At 47.6% G+C, this 24,907-nt stretch overlaps 2 protein-coding genes across 2 annotated transcripts; one reads left to right on the top strand and one right to left on the bottom strand.

Annotated features, from left to right (window-relative positions):
• Positions 1-630: 630 nt before the first annotated feature.
• Positions 631-20,193, bottom strand: FAM186B (family with sequence similarity 186 member B; the record flags this gene model as incomplete). The annotated part of the gene is made up of 8 exons (XM_080704898.1): positions 631-736; positions 4,679-4,864; positions 5,956-6,125; positions 7,799-7,991; positions 8,475-10,074; positions 15,555-15,737; positions 18,057-18,282; positions 20,098-20,193. The coding sequence occupies 8 exons, from the start codon at positions 20,191-20,193 to the stop codon at positions 631-633; spliced, it is 2,760 nt and encodes a 919-aa protein (XP_080561024.1).
• Positions 20,194-21,282: 1,089 nt separating this feature from the next.
• Positions 21,283-21,619, top strand: LOC308269534 (pancreatic progenitor cell differentiation and proliferation factor A-like; the record flags this gene model as incomplete). The annotated part of the gene is given in 2 exon segments (XM_080704897.1): positions 21,283-21,459; positions 21,461-21,619. Coding segments are annotated over 2 exon segments (336 nt in total).
• Positions 21,620-24,907: the final 3,288 nt, after the last annotated feature.

Raw genomic sequence — 24,907 nt, 5'->3', positions numbered from 1 at the left:
CTGTGCTCTTAAACATCCGGCAGACACAGGGGAACCAGCATACATTTTTGCAGCACAGAAATGGACCTGAGGGGGGAGGGGAAGGGCAATTGAGGCCAAGATTCATCTCCAACTCCAGAAAGTATTTTGTGTGTGCAGATGCACACAGCTACCCTACGTCATATGGAAAGCCCAGAGGTCACAGTTATAAACAGAAAAAGATGTTGGAGAAAGGGGCTACTGGGTTTTTGAGGGATACCGTCTTCATTACAAACCATAGAGGGAAGTTGAACAGCCATTCTCCACATGCTGAGAGGATACCCCTCAGACCTGGAGATAAGAGTTTGTCAGTGCCAGGCAAACTGGAAAAATGGGACAGTTGTCACGAGGCCGGTCCCCATTATAAAATTCAAATTGCTAGCCGGGCGTGGTGGCGCACGCTTGTAATCCCCGGTGTAATCCCCGCGCTTGGGAGGCTGAGACAGGAGGATCACAGAGGTTCGAAGCCAGCCTCAGCTACTTAGTGAGGCTCTCAGCAACTTAGTGAGACCCTGTTTTCATAGAAAATAGGTCTGGGAGTATAGCCCGGAGGTAGAAAGCCCCTAGGTTCTACCCCGAGTACCACCATAAATAAATAAATAAAAATAAAACTCAAATTGCTATGAACTGGACATGGCCCAAGGAGCTGGCAAGGTTGGCAGGACCACAGAGAAGTGAATGACCTGGCCCCATGCAGCAGTGGACACGAAGGTTCACACTGTGCCAAGAGCAAGCAGGAGGCTCAAAAAGCAGGCAGTGTGAGCCCTGGCCCAGCAGCAGCCTAGGCAGCGAGGGAACTTTGGCTAAAGACAAGCAGACAATGTGAGGAAGCCCCACAAGTTAGCACCAAGGGGGCGGCGCCAACCTGGGTGCAGGTGAAGAAGGCAGGAGACCGGCTCTGCCTCCACACCTGGGAGCCTGAGCAAGTGAATAGGCTCCTACAGAGCTGGAAAACGGGGAGAAATTATATTCATCTAAATTCTCTTAGAAAGGGGGAGCTGTCTTTGCTGGGAGCAATATTTTGATAAGTGCTTCAGCCTGTAGCTGAGATCCCAGTGGAGGCCTGGGTGTGGGTGGAACAGCTCTGTTTAAGACATGAAAGATCTTAGAATTTTTCATCTTTTATTAAAAAAAAGAAGAGCAGAAGGAAGGCTGCCGTTGATGCTGTTCACTGTGAGCCCTAATCTTTGCAAGTTGTAGAAAAATAGCAACGCCAGGAACGGCTGGGGTCAAGTGGAGTGCGCACACTGGGTGTCTATTGGTGTTAGGGGAAGAATAAAGGGCTGGCCTCACTGGCATAGGAGTGCACACCTGGAATCCCAGTACTTGGGAGGCTGAGACAGGAGGATCGCAGGTTCAAGATCGGCCCCAGCAACGTAGCAAGGCTTTCAGTAACTTATTAAGAAACAAAAAATAAAAAGGGGGAGCTGGGGGTATAACTCGGAGGTAAAATGCCCCTGGGTTCAATCCCTAGTATCACAAATTAAATAAATAAATAAATAAATAAATAAATAAATAAATAGGCTGGGGGTGTAACTCAGAGGTAAAACAAATAAATAGGCTGGTGGTGTAACTAAGTGGTAAAATATCCCTGGTTCAATCCCCGGCACCACAAAAAAAGGATGGGGGAGGGGAGAGCAGGCACTGGCAGAGCACAGGGAAGAGATACAGAGGAGTATGCAGAGGGGCCAGGCTCATGGGAGGACCTCAGCTGGGCAAGGCCCTGATGGCTCCCGGGTTCTCTCAAGTTCTCCTGCAGCATTGTTTTGGTCATTCTCAATTATTTTATTCATTTATTTATCTATTTACTTACTTACTTATTTAGTAATTTATTTTTGCGGGACTGGGGATTGAACCCAGGGGCATTCTACCTCTGCCCCAAGCCCTGTTTTGTTTTATTTTTTTATTCTTTATTTTTTATTTTTTGCAGTGCTAGGGATGGAAGCCAGGGGCTTTCTACCTCTGAGCTATACCCTCAGCCCTATTTTTTATTCTTTATTTAGAAAAAGGGTCTCAGCCGGGCGTGGTAGCGCAGTCTTGTAATCCCTGTGCTTGGGAGGCTGAGACAGGAGGATCACGCAGGTTCAAAGCCAGCCTTGCTGGCTTAAGAGACCCTGTTTTCAAATAAAAACATAAAAAATAGGTGTCTGGGAGTGTAGCCTAGAGGTAGAAGGGTTTCCAGGAACCCCAGTACCACCAAAAAAAAAAAGAGAAAGAAACAGGGTCTCACCTAAATTGCAAAGGACCTTCCTAAATAGCTGAGGCTTCCCAGTGCTGGGATTACAAGCATGTGCCACCAACACCCAGCATTTTTAAACTTTGAAACAGGGTATCACTATGTTGTGGAGGGCTTAAGTAGCTGAGGCTGGCAGTAAACCTGGAATCACAGGTGTGTGGCACCATGCCCAGCTCTATATTTCTTTATTTTGAAACAAGGTCTCACTAAATTGCTAAGGCTGGTCTCGAACCTGCGATTCTCCTGCTTCAGCCTCCCAAGTACTGGGATTATAGGCATGCACCACCACGCCCGGCTGGTCAATTTCAATTTTTTTTTCTGTATACAAATCAACGAACAGCACAGACATGCTCTTGGAATTGGACACTAGGTACCTGCACTGGGTAGGCTATCAGGCTGGTGTGCACCTGGGATGCTCAGGTCAGTTTCAGAGCAGAGATAACAGGCAGGCCTGGTCTTCTCCAATGCTGTTCACCACCTGTCTCATCTAAGTCTCTATTGGGAGGATAGAGCAGCACTAACATCTTACAGCTTTTGGTGAGGTTAGGTTAGACTAAAGAGTTAGGTTAGCCATCAGAGCCCTCTCTTTGTCAGAGACCTTTAATTGAGGTAGGACGGGAGCTACAAGAGGCAGATGGAATGGGTAATCTGGAAAGGTCCTTTGAGTCTTCAGTAGGGAAGTCTTGAAAGCAAGAGAGGTAAAGGCAGACTGAAACTGTTCTAACAAGAAAAGCCTCCTGCTGGGCTTCTGAGCCCTGCTCCCCTCTTCTTCCTCCTCTCTGAGCCCTGCTCCCCTTTTCTTCCCTCCCCTCTGCTGCTCTTTCAGCGAAAGCTCTCAAATGCAGTAAGGAAATGAAGCCAGGCGTGGTGGCGCACCCTTGTAATCCCAGCATTTGGGAGGCTGAGACAAGAGGATCATGGTTCGTGGCCAACCTCAGCTACTTAAGACCCTTTGCAACTCAATGAGACCCAGTTTCAAAATAAAGATTCAGAGTCAAGCATGGTGGCACACGCTTGTAATCCCAGCATTTGGGAGGCTGAGACGGGAGGATCACGGTTTGTGGACAGCCTCAGCTACTTAGTGAGGCCCTCTGCAACTCAGTGAGACCCTGTTTCAAAATAAAGAATAAAAAATAGGGTAGGGGATGTAGCCCAGAGGTCGAATGTCCCTGGGTTCCAACCCCAGACCCACAAAAAAAAAAAAAAAAAAAAAAAAAAAATTAAATCTCTCTCCAGACTGCAAAAAAATAAAAAAATAATAAAGATTTGTGTGTGTGTGTGTGTGTGTGTGTGTGTGTGTGGTACTGGGGATGGAACCCAGGGGCCCCTTCTACCTCCGGGTTACACTCCCAGACCTATTTTATATTTTTAAATTTGAAAACAGGGTCTTTTAAGCCAGCTGAAGCTGACTTTAAACCTGCGTGATCCTCCTGTCTCAGCCTCCCAAGCGTGGGGATTACAATCGTGTGCCACCATGCCCAGCTTTAAAGATTTTTTAATAAAACTAGGGCTGAAATGTAGCTCAGAGGTAGAATGCCCCTTGGTCCCATCCTCAGTACTGAAGAAAAAAAAAGAAAAGAAAAGAAAATGAAAGCAACAAAGATAGACCCAGGCAAGCTGGGCATGGTAGCACACACTTGTAATCCCAGCCTTTGAGAGGCTGAGACAGGAGGATCTCGGTTCGTGGCCAGCTTCAGCTGCTTAGTGAGGTCTTCTGCAACTCAGTGAGATCCTGTTTCAAAATAAAGAATAAGCTGGGCGTGGTGGTGCACGCTTGTAATCCCCGCGCTTGGGAGGCAGAGACAGGAGGATCGCGCAGGTTCGAAGCCAGCCTTGCTGGCTTAAGAGACCCTGTTCAAAAAAAAAAATATATATATATATACATACATACATACATACATACATAATACATACATATATATTAGGTCTGGGAGTGTAGCCTGGAGGTAGAAGGGTTTCCAGGAACGAAACAAACAAACAAAAAAAAAATAAAAAAATAGGGCTGGGGGTGTAGCTCTGAGGTAAAATGCCCCTGGATTCCATCCCCAATACCAAAAAAAAAAAAAGATAGACCCAGGCCCAAGTCTCAGTATTCTCATGTGATGCATGATAAACCCTAAATCTTTCCATCTGGCTCTTGAGAAATCTACATGCGACCCAGGAGACAAGCATGGAGGCAAAACTCCCATAATGATCGTTTGGGCACTATGGAAAGTCCTTCAAGATAAATGGCACTGACATGGGACCTGAGCTCGGGGAGCCAGGGAGTAGATGAAGCAGCTTAGCATTTCTTATCTGTTGTAGCTCAGTTACTGAGGTCACGTCTAATGTTGGAAAGAGATTGCTTGGCTGTTGGATGGGGACAGGTACCCTGGTGGGCAGGTCTCCCTGAACCCAGGTTTAGCACTCAGCCTTGCGCCTCACCTGGTCTTGAGGAACATCAAGCTTCCGTGGGATGGGGAATGCATATCAAGCGCCAACAGCCGGGGGATATCTGGGTATCCACCTAGCTGGTCCCAAGGCAGGCTGGCAGGGGTCTTTTTCTCTATTGGATGACTGGAGGAGGCCACATCAGTCTTCCAGATGGCTTCCATCTGTTGTCCCTGTTGGCTAGGAGTGAAAGGGTACAGAGAATATCAAAAGATTCAAAGAGCCGGGCGTGGTGGCGCACGCTTGCAATCCCAGCATTTGGGAGGCTGAGACAGGAGGATCGTGGTTCGCAGACAGCCTCAGCTACTTAGTGAGGCCCTCTGCAACTCAGTGAGACCCTGTTTCAAATATAAAAAGTCTAAAAACTATGGCTGGGGTGTAGCTCGGAGGTAGAATTCCCCTCTGGCTTCCATTCTCAGTACCGCAAAAAAAAAAAAAAAAAAAAAAAAAAAAGTTATATTAAGAAGCCATCAGCTCTTCAGGGCCACAAGGCCCAACACACTGGATCTTGTTTTCTTCTCAAATAATGGTTGTCACTACCCTCTGGGCCATCTTTCTTCTCCCCAACACTGGCTGTATGCCTCACTTTCCTGGGGCTTCTCTGGCTGAGAAAGTGAGAGAGGAGCCTGTCAGGTACGCCGTGCTTCCAGGCACACGCTATTGTGCAGAAGCCCTGACCCAGCCGCTCTGGGGTGGATGTGGTGGTTGGTCTTCCTGGCTGCCCAGAGGCCCACACTCAGTTTGGTCCTGAGGTTGCATGGGGGAAGGGTCAGGCCTGTTTGTTTGTTTGTTTGTTTTTGTGGTGCTGGGAATGGAACCCAGGGGCATTCTACCTCTGAGCTACACCCCCAGATCTACTTTGTGTGTATATGTGGTACCAGAGGTTGAACCCAGAGACATTCTACCACTGAGCTACACCCCTAGCATTATTTTAATTCTTTATTTTGAAACAAGGTCTCACTAAATTGCGGAGGACCTCACTCTGTAGCTGAGGCTGGCCGTGTGATGGTGATAAGCCTGTGATCCTGTCTCAGCCTCCCCAGTATTGGGGTCACAGATGTGCACCTGTCGTGTCAGGTTTATCTGTATTGACCAACAGATGCCAGATTACTGTTTGGCTGACCTGGGCAGGCAGCTGAAAGCTGCCTCATGGTCCATGGACAACCTTGGCCTGTCTGCCCCCTCGCCTGGTTGTCACCTCCCCAGCCCAGCCACCTCACCCCTGCCTCCCCAGGGGCAGCTGGGCTTCCCCTCAGCTTCCCTGCACCTACCTTGCTATGTGCAGGGGCACACACTCTTGGTGCTTAGAGAAAAAGAGCTGCTCATTGATGGGGGTGCTGGAGCAGAAAGGCTGGAGTGAGGCTGGTGGTGACTTGCATTTCCTTGGCTTTGGGGAGGTGACCACAGGGATGTTCAGGTGAATGTTCCACTCCATCTGGAGCTAGAGGAATCCGTGAAGAGGCATCAGGGAGACAAAAAGTTATCTGTCTTTATGGCAGGAGGAGACATTGCCTGACTGATAGTGCCCTTGCTGGACTCAGGGTTGAGTGAAGATGGCAAGGCCCAAAGAATCTCTCCACTTAGAATCCTCTGGGTGCTGGGCATGGTGGTGCACACTTATAATTCCAGCATTTGGGAGGCTGAGACAGGAGGATCGCGGTTTGTGGACAGCCTCAGTTACTACTTAGTGAGGCCCTTTGCAACTCAGTGAGACCCTGTCTCAAAATAAAGAATAAGCTGGACATGGTGGTACACACTTGTAATCCCAGCATTTGGGAGGCTGAAACAGGAGGATCACAGGTTTGCAGACAGCCTCAGATACTTAGTGAGGCCCTCTACAATTTAGTGAGACCTTGTTTCAAAATAAAGAATATAAAATAGGGCCGGGGGTAAAGCTCAGAGGTAGAATGCCCCTGAGTTCCAACCCCAGTACCGCAAAAAATAAAATAAAATTATATATATAATAATAACCTTATAGGACCACTGTCGTATATTCCATTTTTGACAAAAACATGGTCGTGTGGCATGTGTGTATATGTAATAAAGAGTCAAACGAATAGAAGTTTGGTGAGATGGTACACACCTGTAATCTCAGTACTTCGGAGGCTGAGACAGAAAGAACCTAGGTTAGAGGCCAACTTCAGCAACTTAGTGAGACCCTGTTTCAAAAATAATAAAATATGGCCAGGCATGGTGGCACATGCTTGTAATCCCAGCATTAGGGAGGTGGAGACTGGAGGGGTCTCAGACAGCCTCAGCTACTTAGTGAGGCCCTTCGCAACTCAGTGAGATCCTGTTTCAAAAAAATAAAAAGAGCCGGGCGTGGTGGCGCACGCTTGTTATCCCCGCACTTGGGAGGCAGAGACAGGAGGATTGCACAGGTTTGAAGCCAGCTGTGCTGGCTTAAGAGACTCTGTTTCCAAAAATAAAAATAAAAAGTATAATAAAATAGGTCTGGGAGTGTAGCCCGGAGGTAGAAGGGCTTCCAGAAAAGAAAAAGGAAAAGAAAAGAAATAAAAGACTAAAAAAAAAATAGGACTGGTGTTGTAGCTCGGAGGTAGAATGCCCCTGGGTTCCATCCCCAGTACCACACACACACAAAAATAATAATAATAATAAAATAGGACTGGGGTGTAGCTCAAAGGTAGAATGCCCCTGGGCTTAAGCTCTAGTACCAGCAACACATGTAAATAAATAAATAAGGAGAAAGAGAAGGAGAAGATAGGAGTCTTATTTCATTATCTACAATTTTTAGCTATTATCTCTTTGGTATTATGTTTTGTTTGTGCATGTGAGTGTGTGTGTGTGTGTGTGTGTGTTACTGGGGATGGAACCAGTAACACATTGTACCTCTGAGCTACACTCTTAGCTGTTTTTTTAATTTTTATTTGAAACAGGGTCTTGCTAAGTTGCTGAAAGCCTCGCCAAGTTGTCGAAGCTGGCTTGGAACTTGTGATCCTCCTGTCTCAGCCTCTCAGGTACTGGGATCACAGGTGTGTGCTGACCTGCTCTCTCATTTCCCATCTGCTCCACTGCACCAGGGCCCCGTCACACCCTGCAGTCCCCAGGGCTCGTTTTCTGGCATCCCTGCTGGCTGTGCTGAAGGAGGCCCACCTTGGGGAACATGGCCGCCATGTTGCTCAGGCACTCTCGATGCCTCGCCTCCAGGTCCTTCTGCTTCTCCGTCCAGGCCTTCAGCTTGAGCCTTTGCTGGCGGTCGATGTTTCCCAGGAAGACATAGAGGTTCTGGGCTGTGTGGGGGCCCCTCGTGTCTTGCCTGACTCGTATATGACTGATCATTTCTTGTCTGGGAAGAAAGAGGAAGCGATTTAGGGGTGGAGAGGCCTCCTCTTCCCCCACAAGTCAGTTGACTGTAGACGACTGTTAGCCCTGGGAGCAAGAAGAGAAATGGAGGTCGGCCAATGAGCGCTGGGGAAAAGAGGGAACAGAGAAACGGAGGTGGGTTCAGGTGAGAAGCCTTGAGGCTGGGCTAGAAACAAAAGAGAAAAATCAAGCAAGTGCAGGGAGCCTATTAGGTGGGATATGGACAGGGAGATGGGAAGCAGGAGCAATGGGGAAGCAGACTTAGAGGAAAAGCCCACTCCATGGAGAGCAGCATGCAAGGGTCGGGCCTCCCATGCCTCCTAGGGTTGCCCAGGTCCTGAGGCTGCTCAGGAGACTGTCCAGGCCTGGCTGATTTTCCTACATCCCTCCTCTCCCACTGGGTTTTGGTTCTGCCCACACATTGCGATGGGTGTGGGCAGGTGCTGGGGGCTACAGGAGCACCTACCGGAGGTTCTGGAAGTGTCTGTAGAGGATGTACTTGTGGAACAGGCACTGCAGCCTGCGTACGCTCAGCTCCATGGTGGTGGTGGTGAGCTCCAAGGCCTGACTGCGCAGGTAGCGTGGCAGCGGTGACTCCCCACCCAACAGCTGCAGGTTCTTCCTCTGGGCCTCCGTGTCCATGTAGTATACCTTCTCCTTAAGGGCGACTGCGGACCTCTGCAAAGAGGACCGGGTTACCCTTTGGATGGATGTCCCAGTGATGGGAAAGGAGGCGGATTTCTTGGGCTTGGGAGCCCTGTGGGCCCGTGGCATCTGGGTAAACTCGCCTGAACTCACAGTCCTCTGAGTTAGCAGGCTGGGATGCTGGGTACATGGGGACCTGGAAGAGCGTGGCCTCCTGCCCTGGCAGGCAGACTGGGCCCGGCCTGAGGGAGCCGCTGGCAATGACTCCGATTTCTCCAGGCGCCTCCACCTACTGGTGGTTGTGAAGATCCGTTTCTTCTCCTTGGGTGGAGGCAGTCTCTGCTGCTGCTGCCTGGCGGTGGCCTCCATCTCCCACTGCCGCAGCTTCTCCTGGTGCTCCTGCTCCAGCAGGGCCCACTTCCTCTGCCGCTGCAGCCACATCTCCTCCTCCTGCCGCCACTGCTGCCTCCGCCTCTCCCAGCTGAGCTCCTCCTTCCAGCGCTCCACCTGGCTCTCCAAGGGCGCCTTCCTGGAGCTCCCTGGGGACCGGCGCTTCCTAAGAGGGAATTTAGTTTGGATTCCTTCCTTCTCCTGGCAGTGGTGCTCCTGGTCTTTGTCTCCATGGGCTGAGGTTTCTGCTACCTGTCTTTCCCATTTCATGGGAAACTTGCCGTCCACTGAGGGTGGCAACGCAGGCCCAAGGCTCTCAGTGTCCTTGCTGAACTCATCTGCAATCCTTAAATGGGTTTTCATGGTGGAGAGTGGCTGGCTTGCTGAAGGCGCAGCCCCACTGTCCCATGCCACAGCCATGGGACCTGAGGAAACTGGCGACAATAATGGCTTCTCCTCCTTCAGCTCCTGTTGGGTTTCCTCCATGGATGTTCCTTTCTTTGGAAGGCTTTCTTCCTCAGGGGAATCAACATAAACCACAGTTGTGTCTTCATCTGGACCTCTAGAGATCTGAAGCTTCTTCAGCTGGAACTCTAAGGCGCGCTTTATCAGGAGCAGGTCATTGTACTTTGCCCCTAGAATCTCGACCTGCTTGAGCAGAGCATCCCTCTCGCTCTCAAGGGCTTGAATGGACTTCTCAAAGTGTACCTTCTGGTTGCTAAGCTCTTTGGTCATCTCTAGTTCCAGATACTTGTATTTGGTCTCCAGGCTTCTGTTCTCGTTGTGCTGGAGGATCAAGGCCTTGTTGAGGTTCTCCACTATGGCAGACATGTACTTAATGGCTTTCACCTCGCCCTTGTTGAACATGGTGGAGTCCAGGAGCTCCTGCAGCATGGATTTTACCTCGGAGACTTTCGTGCAGGTGGTATGCTCGTCCTGGAGCATCTGCTCTGGGCTCAGCGGCTGAGAGTAGAGTGAAGATTTTTGTGCGCTTTTTTCCCGCCAGTCCTGCCAGAAAGTGTGTTTGGACACTAGAAAAGGCGGAGAGAAAAAAAGGCAACAAACATCCGTGGTTCCCAAGGATTATGCTGACTCCCGCAGACCCTGCTTGGCCAAAATTCTCAACCTCCTGGGACTGGGAAAAAAGAAGGAGCTGGTGCTGCCTGTGAGCCAGAGAGTGTCAGGAAGGACCTTGCTGGGCCTGCACTTTCCCAGAGCTAACACTCAGATCTGCCGGCTTTATAGCACCCAGAGTCCAGAGGAGCCTGGAATAGTTAGTCCAGCTCCACTCAACTCATTATACTCCTGGGCCTTTGTATTTTCATCTCTCTTTGGCTCCCTAATGCCAATTATCCAAACCCCTCAGCTCATCTAGAAACTTCATTCCTCTCTCCTGTTATCCTAGAGCTATGCCTAGAGAGAATTTACATATCGTCCTGACATTCTTTACTTTGTGTGTGTGCTACTGGGGGTTGAACCCAGGGCTGTTCTACCTTTGATCTATACTTTCAGCCCTATTTTCCTTTATTATTTTCTTTTATTTTTATTTTTTGGCGATACTGGGGTTCCTGGAAGCCCTTCTACCTCCGGGCTATGCTCCCAGACCTATTTTATATTATTTTTATTTGGAAACAGGGTCTCTTAAGCCAGCGAGGCTGGCTCCGAACCAGCGCAATCCTCCTGCCTCCGCCTACCAAGCGCAGGGATTACAAGCGTGCACCACCATGCCTGGCTTTTCTTTTCTTTTTACTGTTGAACAAAGTAGCTTTGAGAACCTCTAATATGCATCTTCTTCCTTTTTCTCCTTCTTTCCTTCTTAATTTTTGTATTTTTAAAACTGGGTGAGTGGTACATGCCTGTAATCCCAATACTTGGGAGGCTGAGACAAGAGGATCACAGGTTCAAGACCAGCCTCAGCAACTTAGGGAGGCCCTCCACAACATAGTGAGACCCTGTTTTAAAATGAAAGAAGAGACGGGCATGGTGGCACATGCTTGTAATCCCAGCGCTTGAGAGGATGAGACAGGAGGATCGCACAGGTTCAAAGTCAGCCTCAGCAACTTAGTGAGGCTCTCAGCAACTTAGTGAGGCTCTCAGCAATTTAGTGAGACCCTGCTTCCAAATAAAATAGAAAATAGGTCTGGGAGTATACCCCAGAGGTAGAAAGCCCCTAGGTTCCACCCCCAGTACCACAATAAATAAATAAATAAATAAATAAATAAATAAATAAATGAAATGAAAGAAGAAAATAGGGCTGGGGTATAGCTCAGAGGTAAAATACCCCTGGGTAGCCGGGTGTGGTGGCACACGCTTGTAATCCCCGCTCTTGGGAGGCAGAGACAGGAGGATCATGGAGGTTCGAAGCCAGCCAAGCTGGCTTAAGAGAACCTGCTTCAAAATATAAAATAGGTCTGGGAGTGTAGCCTGGAGGTAGAAGGGCTTCCAGGAACCCCAGTACCACCAAAAAAAAAAAAATACCCCTGGGTTTCATCCCTAGTAATACACACATATACACATGCACACACACAAATAAATTTAAAAATGTGATACTGGGGATTGAATACAAGGGACAGTCTACTTTTTTTTTTTTTTTGGTGGTACTGGGGTTCCTGGAAACCCTTCTACCTCCAGGCTACACTCCCAGACACCTATTTTTTATATTTTTATTTGAAAACAGGATCTCTTAAACCAGAGAGCTGGCTTTGAACCTGCGCAATCCTCCTGTCTCCGCCTCCCAAGCACAGGGATTACAAGCGTGCGCCACCGCACTGGGCGCGACATTCTACTTCTGAGCCTACTTCTGAGCTACACCTCCAGCCCTATTTTACTTTACTTTTTATTTTAAAACAGGGTCTCACTAAATTGTGGAGGGCCTTGCTAAATTTCTGAGGCTGGTGGCAAACATACAATCCATCTGTCTCAGCCTCCTAAATGCTGGGATTACAAGTGTGTTCCATGATGCCTACTTACCTCCCCATCCCTTTTTATATTTTATTTTAAAATAGGATTTTTCTAAGTTGCTGAGGGTCTCAGTAAATTGCTGAGACTGTCTTTGAACCTGCAACCCTCCTGTCTCAGACTTCCAAGTAGTGGGACTACAGGTATGTGCTATGATACCTGCTTCCCTTAGACCTCCTATGTGTAGAGCTGTTGGAGTGATCATCTTGAAGCATCTGGTCAACGGACATCACCAACAAAAACAAGTGGACAATTTATATTTATTTATTTATATTGATTGATTGAGTGAGTGATTGTGGTACTGGAGATTGAACTCAAAGGCATTCTACCCCAGCCCAATTTTTATCTTTTATTTTAAAACAGGGCCTCACTAAGTTGTTAAGGCTGATTTCAAACCTGCGATCCTCCTGTTTGAGCCTCCTACGTACAGGAATGATAAGCATGTGCCACCATGCCTGGCTAGTGGGTAACTTTAGATGAGGGGCTAGAAGAAATCTGGAAATTAATTGATAATGAGGTCACCATAGCATCTATCTAGAATTGTCAAAGAGGTCATATAGCTCAGTGGTACAGAGCTTGGATTCTGGGATCAGATAACTTGGGTTTGAGTCCCATTTTTCCCCACTTTCTTTGGGGAAGTTTCCTTACTACTACTACTACCATTGCTACTACTACTACTATTACTTTTTTTTTTTTTTACTGGGAATTTAACCAGGGCATTCTACCTCTGAGCTACAGAGTCCTGCTAGATTGCGGAGAGTCTTGATAAGTTATTGGGGCTGGCCTTGAACCTGTGATCCTCTTGTCTCAGTCCTCCCAAGTACTGGGATTATAGGCATGCCCCACTACACCCAGTTGTTCCCAACTTTTCAGTGCCTCGCTTGAAAAAGGAGAAACCAGGCTTGGTGGCACACACTTGTAATCCCAGTACTTGGAAGGTTGAGACAGGAGGATGGCAGGTTCAAGGACAACCTCAGCAATGTAGGGAGACTCTCAGCAACCTAGAAAGACTCTATTTCAAAATAAAAATAAAATGGATTGGGTGGCTCAGAGGTAGAATGCTCCTTGGTTCAATCCCCAGTGCAACATACAGAGAAAGAAAGAAAGAAAGAAAGAAAGAAAGAAAGAAAGAAAGAAAGAAAGAAAGAAAGAAGGAAGGAAGGAAGGAAGGAAGGAAAGAAAAACAGGGACAATCTACTTCACAGGACTTAATTAGAAGTATGTACATTTAGCTGGGTGAGGTGGCTCACACCTGTAATCCCAATACTTGGGAGGGTAAAACAGGAGGATCACAGGTTTGAGAATAGCCTTAGCAACTTAATGAAACTCTCAGCCTAGTGAGACCCTGTTTCAAAATAAAAAATAAAAAGGGCTGGGATTGTAGCTTGGAGGTAGAATGCCTTTGGGTTCAATCCCTAGTACAACACACATGTATACACACAAAAAAGAAGATAAGTTACAAAAACTATATTTCAAGATATAGTATGGCAAAGACTATAAAATAGGTAATCTTATCCATTTTTTCCTGTCTTCCCCTTCTGTCAAACTTACTTGCCAGGGATGGTGGCACACACCTGTAATCCTAGTATTTGGGAGGCTGATACAGGGGGATTACAGATTTGAAGTTAGCCTCAGCAACTTATTGAGACTCTGTTTCCAAGTAAAAAATAAAATAGGGTTAGGGGTATAGCCTGGAGGTAGAAGGCCCCTGGGTTCTACCCCTAATATCACAAAAACAAAAACTTATATATAAGAATAAGTAGATATGCTTATGTTAGTTATAGTTTATTAAGTCCTGAACAGGTTCCAAGCATATCAGACACCTCAGACATGTGAAAGCTTCCCCTAACCCTGCAGGTAGGCAGTATCCTCATTTTATAGATGAGGAAACGGAGGCTCAGAAAGATGAAGTAACTTGCCCCAAGTTACACAGCCAGAAACTGGCCGAGATGGAACCCGGACTCAAGTATGCCTGACTCCAGAGCCCGTGCCCTTGAGTAAGACTAACCTGAGTGTGGGGCCCAGCTTTGCCACAAACTTTCTTGTGGTCCCTTCTGTCCTCTGAGCTTCTATGTTCTCGTCTACAAAATGCAAGAATTAGATAATCTCAGGTCTTATAGTGATACTCACAGTGTCAATAGGAGTTATTCCAAGGTCTAACCATATTGTTGACTGGATCACCTTGGGAGCAGCCATGACCAGGTCGGCTCCTGAAAGTCCTCCAGCTGAGCCTCACCACACTTCTAGCTCAGCAGCTAGTTTGGAGTGAGGAAAGAATGTTCCTCAGGCTCTGGCTACAAACACTTGGCTTCTGTGCCTTGTTCCGCAGAACATGCAGGAGGCCACAGCTCCAGGAAGCAGGCATCTGTCTCCACCTCGCCCATCCGTACCCCAAGGGCCAGCTCAGAACTGCTCAGCGCCCAGCCTGAGTTCTGTAGCTCAGCACCCAACTCCACTATCTTTCATGCTTTTGTTATAGATGCCCCCCATATTTTAAATTGTGTGTGTGTGTGTGTGTGTGTGTGTGTGTGTGTGTGTGTGTGTTACTGGGGACTGAACCCAGGGTCATTTACCTCCAAGCTACACCCCAGCCCTATTTTATTTTTTGTTTAAAAACAGTATCCTAGCTGGGCGTGGTGGCACATGCTTGTAATCCCATGCTTGGGAGACGGAGACAGGAGGATCGCGCTGGTTCGGAGCCAGCCTTGCTGGCTTAAGAGACCCTGTTTCCAAATAAAAATATAAAAAAAGGTCTGGGAGTGTAGCCTGGAGGTAGAAGGGTTTCCAGGAACCCCAGTAACAACAAAACAAAACAAAACAACAACAAAAAAACCCCAGTATCCTGTTAGGTTACTGAGGTTGTCCTTGAACCTGTGATCCTCCTGTCTTGGCCTCCCAAGTACTAGGATTATAGGTGTGCACCACTATGCCTGGCTCCCATATTTTAATTTTAATTTTTACTTCTTGGTACTGGGATTTAGGATTAGGGTTAGGGTTGAACCCAGTACTATTCTACCTTCAAGTATACCACCAACTCTTTTTTTTTTCTTTTTTTGCGGGTCTGGGGGTGGAACCCAGGGGCATTCAACCTCCGAGCTATACCCCCTGTCCTGGTTTTTTATTCTTTATTTTGAAACCGGGTCTCACTGAGTTGCAGAGGGCCTCACTAAGTAGCTGGGGCTGTCCGCGAACCACGATCCTCCGGTCTCAGCCTCCCGAATGCTGGGATTACAAGCGTGCACCACCACGCCTGGCTCCCCCAGCTCTTTTTTATTTTTATATTTTTGTTACTGGAGGTAGAACCCAGGGGCATTCTATCTCTGAGCTAGACCCCCAGCCCTGCTTTATTTTGAAATAGGGTCTTGTTGAGTTGCTGGAGCTGGCCTTGACCCTGCAATCCTCCTCTCTCAGCCTCCCAAGTACTAGGATTACAGGGTGCACCACCTCACCTGGCATTAGAAAGACCATAATAGAGCCAGCCTGTGATTTCTTCCCCTGAGATGCCATCCACCCCTCCCCAGTCAGCTCCCTCCCAGATGTTCCAGGAACCTACTTTGTGCCCTTTTCTTTTGTTCTTCAATGAGAGTGGAGCAAAGGGAAATGAGAGACTCGATGCCTCCTTTGGTGGCAATGAGGGAGAGAGGTAACACTTTTTCCATCACCTCAATCCATTCATCCAGGGCTTCCTCTTCCTCCTCATTCTTCCTGTTCCTGATCTCATAGGTCAGACTGTCACCTGGGCAGGGAGCAGGAGACGCAGGCTGAGGACGGTTTGTCCTCTAGGAAGCCCTGAGCAGTCCTAGAGCTCAGGGCTGCAGAAGCACCGAGGTTGGACTGGTCTCACCTCTAGTAGCTATGTGATGTGGTGCAGGTCACTCATTCCCCTGAGCCCCATTTCCTTTACTGAGAAAGGGTGGTGTGAGGATTAAACAAGACAGCAAACGTGAAATGACCACCATGAAGCCTGCCGTGTAAAGATACACAATAAGCCGGGCGTGGTGGCAGACACTTGTAATCCCAGCATTTGGGAGGCTGAGACAGGAGGTTAGTGAGGCCCTCTGCAACTTAGTGAGACCCTGTTTCAAGATAAAGAATAAAAAATATGGCTGGGAGTATAGCTCGAAGGTAGAATACCCCTGGGTTCCATCCCCAGTACCACAGCAAAAAATAAAAAATAAAAAATAAAATAATAAATAAGATGCACAATAGACCAATAGACATTATATATCATTGTGGTGCTGAGGCCAGGGAGCTGTCAGTTTTGTTACTGCTCCATGTTCATTGCCTACTTCAACATCTAAACAATAAACTAAGTGGAATCAACAGCTTTCTTAGTTCTTATGGGCAGCTGAAGGGCCATTGAACTGAGAGCTCCCTGGACCACAGTTAGGGCACATCCTTAGACCATCTTTCCCCAACACTGCGGTATCCAGTACACCTCACAGTGCACAGGTCTGAGATGACTCTGATCAGAACAGAGACAGGGAGCCTGTCTTCAGGGCTGTATGCAGCTGGCCTGGACTCCAGTGGCTGCACTATTTGCTTACGACTGGCATCTGTGCCTGTGCAGTAAGGATCATTTAGTATACTGAATATCACCCTATTCTCCTCTATAAAATAGCAAGTGTAGCTGGGCATGGTGGTGCATGCCTCCTGTAATTCCAGTACTTAGGAGGCTGAGATAGGATGATTTGCAGGTTCGAGGACAGCCTCAGCAAGTAGTGAAACTCTCATTAACCTAGTGAAAGCCTGTTTTAAAATAAAAAATAAGCCTGGCGTGGTGGCACACACTTGTAATCCCTGCGCTTGGGAGGCGGAGACAGGAGGATCATGCAGGTTTGAAGCCAGCCACGCTGGCTTAAGAGACCCTGTTTCCAAATAAAAAAATATAAAATAGGTTTGGGAGTGTAGCCCGGAGGTAGAAGGGTTTCATCCCCAGTACCACCAATAAATAAATAAATAAATAAATAAATAAATAAATAAATAAATAAATAAATAATAAAATAAAAATAAACTTGGGCTGGGGTCATAGCTTGGAGGTAGAATACCTCTGGGTTCCATTTCCAGTACCACAAGAATAAACAAATAGCAATTTGGGGTTTGAATTCTACTTTTTTTTGGGGGGGTGTATGTGTGTGTGGTACTGGGGATTGAAGCCAGAGGCATTCTACCTCTGAGCTACACCCCCAGCCCTATTTTTTTTTTTTATTTTGAAACAGAGCCTCACTAAATTGTAGAGGTTCCTGCTAAGTTGCTAAGGCTAGTCTGTAAATGGTCTTCCTATCTCAGCCTCCCAAGTACTGGAAATTACAAGTGTGCACCACCATGCCTGGGTTGAATTCATTTTCTTTCTTTTTGCCCTACCTACCTACCTTCATTTTTTCCTTCCTTCCTTTCTTTCTTTCCACTATTTTTTCTTTCTTTCTTTCTTTCTTTCTTTCTTTCTTTCTTTCTTTCTTTCTTTTTTTTTTTTTTTTTTTTTTTGCAGTACTAGGGATGGAACTCAGGGGCATTCTACCTCCAAGCTACACCCCCAGCCCTTTTTTTTTTTTTTTTTTTTTGGTGGTACTGGGGTTCCTGGAAGCCCTTCTACCTCTGGGCTACACTCCCAGACCTATTTTTATATTTTTACTTGGAAACAGGGTCTCTTAAGCCAGCAAGGCTGGCTTCAAACCTGCGCAATCCTCCTGTCTCCGCTTCCCAAGTGCTGGGATTACAAGCGTGTGCCACTATGCCCGGCTTGAATTCATTTTCTATCTTGCTAAAAAGTGAGACGTCATATTGGACCCATGACTTAGGCGTGGTCGTGTATTTGGGTAAAGTCACGCTCTGTTCTGCACTGTACCATCACGTCCGCCCTCTGGAGTGGGGTGATGTGCTGTACGGCAGCTTCCCTGGGGAACAGCTGTTGCGCTGTGTGCTTTGCTGTCCCTTCACCTGCTACCTATATTCTCCTTCCAGCAAAGTTGCCTCAGGTGGAGAAAGGAACCTGAGTGAGCGGGGACCAGAGTCTTGGAGAAGGCACCCCTCAGGCTGCATGCAGCCTGCAACTCACCCCAGTCCCCCAGCCAGCGGAGGATTTCATACAGGTTCTTCTCTTTCCTCTTAGCGTCTTTGGAGAAGGAGGCGATTTTCTCCAGCAAGATGAATCTCTTCTTGCCCTTTTTCTCCATCTCATGAGATTTTTTCTTTTCTCTTAAATCATATCCTAATTCTTCCTGGAAGCGGTTGATGACACCATTGACGTTGTCCAAGATGTCTGAAAGCTGAGTAGAGATATCCTATATGGAAGGAAGGCAGCAGATCGCAGTGCTCAGGAGAAGAACCTTTGGAGCCATAAACCATGTGCTGGCAAAGTGACCGTTACCAAGTCACTTGCTGTCTTTGGGTCTCTTTAAGGTACTGGGGATGGAACCCAGGGGCATTCTACCTCCGAGCTACACCCCCTGCCCTATTTTTTAGTCTTTTTATTATTTATTTATTTATTTATTTATTTATTTATTTTTGCGGCTCTGGGGATGGAACCAGGGGCATTCAACCTCCGAGCTACACCCCCTGCCCTATTTTTTTTATTCTTTATTTGGAAACAGAGTCTCACCAAGTTGCAGAGGGCCTCGCTAAGTAGCTGAGGCTGGCTGTGAACTGCAATCTTCCGGTCTCAGCTTCCTGAATGCTGGGATTACAAGCGTGCGCCACCACGCCCGGTGCTAATTACCATCTTGATTATTAAGATCAATAACACTATAAATGCAGAGTGAACATTTCCTCAGAACCCCTAGCCGGGCGTGGTGGTGCACTCCTGCCATCCCAGTGCTTGGGAGGCTGAGACAGGAGGATCACAGGTTCACAGCCAGCCTCGGCAACTTCGGCTCTCAGTAACCTAGTGAGACCTTGTTTCCAAATAAAAATAAAATAAAATAAAATAAAATAGGGTTGGGAGTATAGCTGGGCAGTAGAATGCCTCTCTGTTCAACCCAGGCGTGGTGGGGCATGCTTGTAATCCCAGTATTTGGGAGGCTGAGACAGAAGGATTACAGTTCCCGGACAGCCTCAGCTACTCAGTGAGACCCTGCTTCAAAATAAAGAATAGAAAATAGGGCTGAGGATGTAGCTCGGAGGTAGAATGGCTCTGGGTTCCACCCTCAGTACAAAAAAAAAAAAAAAAAAAAAAAAAAAAAAAAAAAAGCTTCCAAACTTGCTAGGGACTTTCAGACATCTCACAAGGATCCAGAGGCAACATGAAAAAATGAGCCCCAGCCAGGTGTGGTGGCGCATGCTTGCAATCCCAGCTCTTGGGAGGCTGAGACAGGATGGTCGCAGGTTCGAAGCTAGCCTCAGCAGCTTAGAGGCTCTCAGCAACTTAGTGAGACCTATTTTCAAATAAATTATAAAATAGGTCTGGAGGTGGCCAGGCATGGTGGCGCACGCTTGTAATCCCTGCACTTGGGGGCAGAGACAGGAGGATCGTGCAGGTTCGAAGCCAACCGTGTGTGCTGGCTTAGGAGACCCTGTTTCCAAATAAAAATGTAAAAAAATAGGTCTGGGAGTGTAGCCTGGAGGTAGAAGGGCTTCCAGGAACCCCAGTACCACCACAAAAAAAAAAAAAAGGTCTAGAGGTATAGCCTGGAGGTAGAAGGCCCCTGGGTTCCATCCTCAGTACCACAAAAAGAAAGAGAGAGAGAGAGAGAGAGAGAGAGAGAGAGAGAGAGAGAGAGAGAGAGAGAGAGAGATTGAGCCTCATGAATTTCCGAGGATTTTTCAGTTTGCCCAAAACAGACCCTGAATCAAGAAATCTGGGCCCCTCCTCCTGCACTTCTGGGACCCACCACCACAGGCTCTCTGGTAGCCTCCTGCCCATTTGCCTGTGAGTTGCTCCCTTCCCCATCCCAGCCTTGCCTCATGGGGGATTGATCTCAGTCCACCCTGCAGAGGGTGAATATAAGACATGGGTATTTGGAATTAATATGTCTAAAAACCCAGGTTGTGGAGTCTCCCAGGACCCTTGAGGGCCCAAAGCTAGAATCTTGTTTAAACCTGGGGTCAGTCTGCAGCCTCTACATCCAACAGAACAGTGCTTCCTTCATCTCCTGGGTTACCTCCTGGGTCCGAGTAAGCTGGGCAGCCTCAATCCTGGAGATGATGGCCTTCACGGACGCCGGGGTCACCAACTGTGGGGGTTTGCTCTCCTCCATCCTGGATAACTCTGCTAGTCCCCAGGTGTCCTGTGTCTCTGTTATACAGCCCTAGATACAATGTTGGCTGTTTTGCAGGTTAAAGGCCCCAGTTGGCTCCCAGGTACCCTTTGCCCAGCCACAACTCTTCTGGTAACTGCCAAACACTAGGTTCCAACTGACCCTCTTTTCCCAGTGACATCATCAGTGTGATTTAAAGAATTAGGAGAGTAAGTTGGGCATGGTGGCGCACGCTTGTAATCCCAGCACTTGGGAGGCTGAGACATGAGGATCGCACAGGTTCGAAGCCAGCCTCAGCTACTTAGTGAGGCTCTCAGCAACTTAGTTTCCAAATAAAGTATAAAATAGGTCTGGGAGTGTAGCCCAGAGGTAGAAAAGCCCCTGGGTTCTACTCCCAGTACCACAAAAAAAAAAAAAAAAAAGAAGATTAAGCTGAACTGGACATGGTGGTACACACTTGTAATCCCAGCATTTGGGAGGCTGAGACAGGAGGACCACGATTTGAGGACAGTCTCAGCTACTTAGTGAGGCCCTTTGCAACTCAGTGAGATCCTGCTTCAAAATAAAGGATAACAAATAGGGCTGGGGGTGTAGCTTAGAGGTAGAATGCCCCTGGGTTCCATCCCCAGTACCACAGGGGGGAAAAAAAAAGATTAAGCTGGGCATGGTGACACACACGTAATCCCAGTACTTGGCAGGCTGAGACAGGAGGATCACAAGTTCAAGGATATCCTAAGCAAATAATGAGACTATCAGCAACCAGCAAGATACTGTTTCAAAGCAAAATAAAATAAATAAAAATAAAAAGGGCTAGAGTGAGCCGGGCGTGGTGGCACACGCTTGTAATCTCAGCATTTGGGAGGCGGGGACCGGAGGATCACGGTTCGCAGACAGCCTCAGTTATTTAATGAGGCCCTTTGCAACTCAGTGAGACCCGGTTTCAAAATAAAGAATAAGGGTCCCGGTGGAGGAGCGGCCTCCTGCGGCCACCCCTGTAAATGGGCTCCGCAGCCTATCGCCCGGCCCCTCCACCTGTGACCCCGACCCGCGAGAGCCGCGGCGGAGGTCTCCTATAGCCCACCAGCAAGCATGGCGGCCATCCCTTCCAGCGGCTCGCTCATGGCCACGCATGACTACTACCTGGGCCGCTTGGGCTCCTCCTCCAGCAGCAGCTCCTTCAGAAGCACAGAGTACCCAGGGAAAGTCATCCCCCACCACCCCGATCTCTCCAAGGCCGGCGCAGGTCACTGGTGGGCCAGCTGCTTCTTCAGGAAGTCCACCCTCCTGTTCATGGCCACGGTGTTGGAGTCCCCAGGGCACTCGGAATCCTCCCAGGCCTCCAGCTGCATGGAGACCCCGTGCTGTGGTCCCTGAAACCACCAGAAAACAGTCGAGCAGCCAGGCTTGTACCAGGCCTCAGCCCTGACCAGGTGACACCTCCTCAGGCTGGCCGCAGGTACATCAAGACAGCACCCATCAGCAGGAGGCCAGAGACCACCTAAATACCCTTCCTCTCCTGGCCGCTCCAGCTTTCCAGATCCCCACAACTGTGCCTTGGTCCAAACACAAACTCCAAGCAGCAGGCAAACAAAACAAAACACAAACAAAAACAACAAAAAACAAAATAAAGAATAAAAAATAGGGCTGGGGTGTAGCTCGGAGGTAGAATACCCCTGGGTTCCATCCCCAGTACCGCCAAAAAAAAAAAAAAAAAAAAAAAAAGGCTGGGGTGCGGCTTGTATGTAGAATGCTCTGGGTTCAATTTCCAGTACTGAAAAATAAAATAAAATATGGCTGGATGGCTGGGTAGCTCAGAGGTAGAATGTCCCCTAGTACTAGAAGAAGAGGAAGGAGGAGCAGGAGGAGGTGGTCATGATGGTGCTACCCGTGTAATCCCAGAGTTTGGGAGTCTGAGACAGAAGGATCTTGGGTTTGAAGCCAGCCTCAGCTCTCAGCAACTCAGTGAGACACTGTGTGAAAATCAAATAGGGAGCTGGGTGTGGTGGCACATGCTTGGAATCCCAGGCAGGAGGATTGCAGGTTTGTGGCCAGCTTCAGCAAGTTAGTGAGGCTCTCTGCAACTCAGTAAGACCTTGTTTTAAAATAAAAAATAAGGCACCGGGCGTGGTGGCGCACGCTTGTAATTCCCGCGCTAGGGAGGCAGAGACAGAAGGACCGCGCAGGTTCGAAGCCAGCCGCGCACGCTGGCTTAGGAGACCCTGTTTCCAAATAAAAATGTAAAAATAGGTCTGGGAGTGTATCCCGGAGGTAGAAGGGCTTCCAGGAACCCCAGTACCACCAAAATAATAATAATAATAATAAATAATAATAATAATAATAATAATAATAATAATAGATAAAATAAAAGAAATAAAATAGACCTGGGGGTATAGCTCAGAGGTAGAATGCCCCTGGGTTCAATCTCTAATACCAAAAATAAATAAATATAAAAACAAAATAAAATAGGGCTGAGGGTGTAGATCACAAGTAGACTCCCCTGGGTTCAATTCCCAGCACCACAAAAAATAAATGAAAGAAAGAGATATAGATAAAGCTGGGTGTGATAGTACATGCTGTAATTTCAGCTATTTGACAAGTTGAAGCAGGAGAATCATAGTTTGAGGCCAAACTAGGCAATTTAGTGAGAACCTGTCTCAAAACCGTGTGTGTGTGTGTGTGTGTGTGTGTTACTGGAGATGGTACTCAGAGGCATTCTACCTCAGAGCTACACCCCAGCCCTATTTTTTATTCTTTATTTTGAAATAGGGTCTCACTGAGTTGCAAACAGCTTCACTAGGTAGCTGAGGCTGGCTACGAACCACGATCTTCCTGTCTCAGCCTCCTGAATGCTGGGATTACAAACGTGTGCCACCATGCCCAGCTCAAAACAATTTTTTTGGTGGTACTAAGGGTGGAACCCAGGAGCTTTTCTACCTCTGGGCTATACTCCCAGACGACGACGACGACGACGACGACTACTACTCCTACTACTTATTCTTATTCTTATTATTAATTATTTTGTGGTACTGGGGTTCCTGGAAACCCTTCTACCTCTGGGCTACCCTCCTAGACCTGTTTTATATTTTTTATTTGGAAACAGGGTCTCCTAAACCAGCAAGGCTGGCTTCGAACCTGTGCGATCCTCTTGTCTCTGCCTCCTCAGCGCAGGGATTACAAGCGTGTGCCACCACCCCGGCTCCCAGACCTATTTTATGCTTTCTTTGGAAACAGGATCTCACTAAGTTGCTAAGAGCCTCACTAAGTAGCTGAGGCTGGCTTCGAACCTGTGCGATCCTCCTGTCTCAGCCTCCCAAGTGTGGGGATTACAAGCGTGCACCACCACGCCCGGCTTCAAAACAAAATTTTTAAAAAAGGCTGAGGATGTCGCTCTGGTGGAACACTTACCTACTGTGCATGAGGCCCTGGGTTTGATCACTGTTAGAAAATATAGGAAAACACAGCTCTACAGACCAGAATAGGCTCTTTCACTGGAGTGAAACCTGGGAGGGGGACTGACCAGGAGAGAGTCCCTGAGAGTCAGGAGCCCCCTTTCTTACAGACTAGGAGCCTTTTATGGGGTGTTAGGAGGGAGGGGGACTGAGGCAGTCATGTATTTCTCCTATTGGTGGCCAGGCCAGGTAAATTTATGGGGCTGGGGACCAGGGGATGGTTAGAGGCATCTTTTCATCTTTCCAGAAGTTCTTTCTTCTCAACCTCCTCTGGCCAGGCCTCTCAGCCAGACCTTACAGTGCCCGCATTCCAGATATTTTGTGATATTTATACTGGGAAATGGACAGCCGGGTTTACTCTAGCTACTTCCTGCATACCAGTGGATGAAGGTAGATCAAGGGCTGCAAGCTTCATTGAAGGCACCGTGAGGATCCTTAGAGGTTCTGGACATTTTGGAGGAAGATGTATTGGCCTTTCCTCTGGAGAAGAACTTCATTAAGATTCCATACCCAGTTAGTGATTTAAAATTTTTTTGTGTGTGTGGTACTGGGGATAGAACTCAGGGACATTCTACCTCCAAGCTACACCACAGCCCTATTTTTTATTCTTTATTTTGAAACAGGGTCTCACTGAGTTGCGGAGGGCTTCACTAAGTAGCTGAGGCTGGCTGCAAACCACAATCCTCCTGTCTCAGCCTCCCAAACCCAGTTAGTGATTTTTTTGAATTTGTGACATAATCAGGATGATTATGCAGTAGTAGTTGTAGAAAAATGAGTAAAGGAGTTAGAAAGGACAGGAGCCATGTCATCCAGGAAGAACCATATCCAAAGATTCCTTTTGACTGGTGAATATTGTCTGGTTGTTTTTGCATATCAGATATTAAACTAGTTATCCTTTTTGAATTATTGAATATATATATATATTTTTTTTTTCAGTACTGGAGATGGAACCCAGGGGCATTCTACCTCTAAGCTATACCCCAGCCCTATTTTATTTATATTTTTTATGGTCCTAAGGGTGGAACCCAGGGGCTTTTCTACCTCTGTGCTATACTCCCAGACCTATTTTATACCTTATTTGGAAACAGGGTCTCACTAAGTTGCTGAGAGCTTCACTAAGTAGCAGAGGCTGGCTTCAAAACTGTGTGGTCCTCCTGTCTCCGCCTCCCAAGCGCTGGGATTACAAGTGTGTGCCACCACGCCAGTTTTTATTCTTTATTTTGAAACAGAGTCTCACTGAATTGCAAAGGGCCTCACTAAGTAGC

This window comes from Muscardinus avellanarius, assembly GCF_963383645.1.
Source record: "Muscardinus avellanarius genome assembly, chromosome: 11".
Classification (NCBI taxonomy): Eukaryota; Metazoa; Chordata; class Mammalia; order Rodentia; family Gliridae; genus Muscardinus; species Muscardinus avellanarius.
Note: the sequence above shows the minus strand (reverse complement) of the source record. Positions and strands in the feature narration are given on the sequence as shown.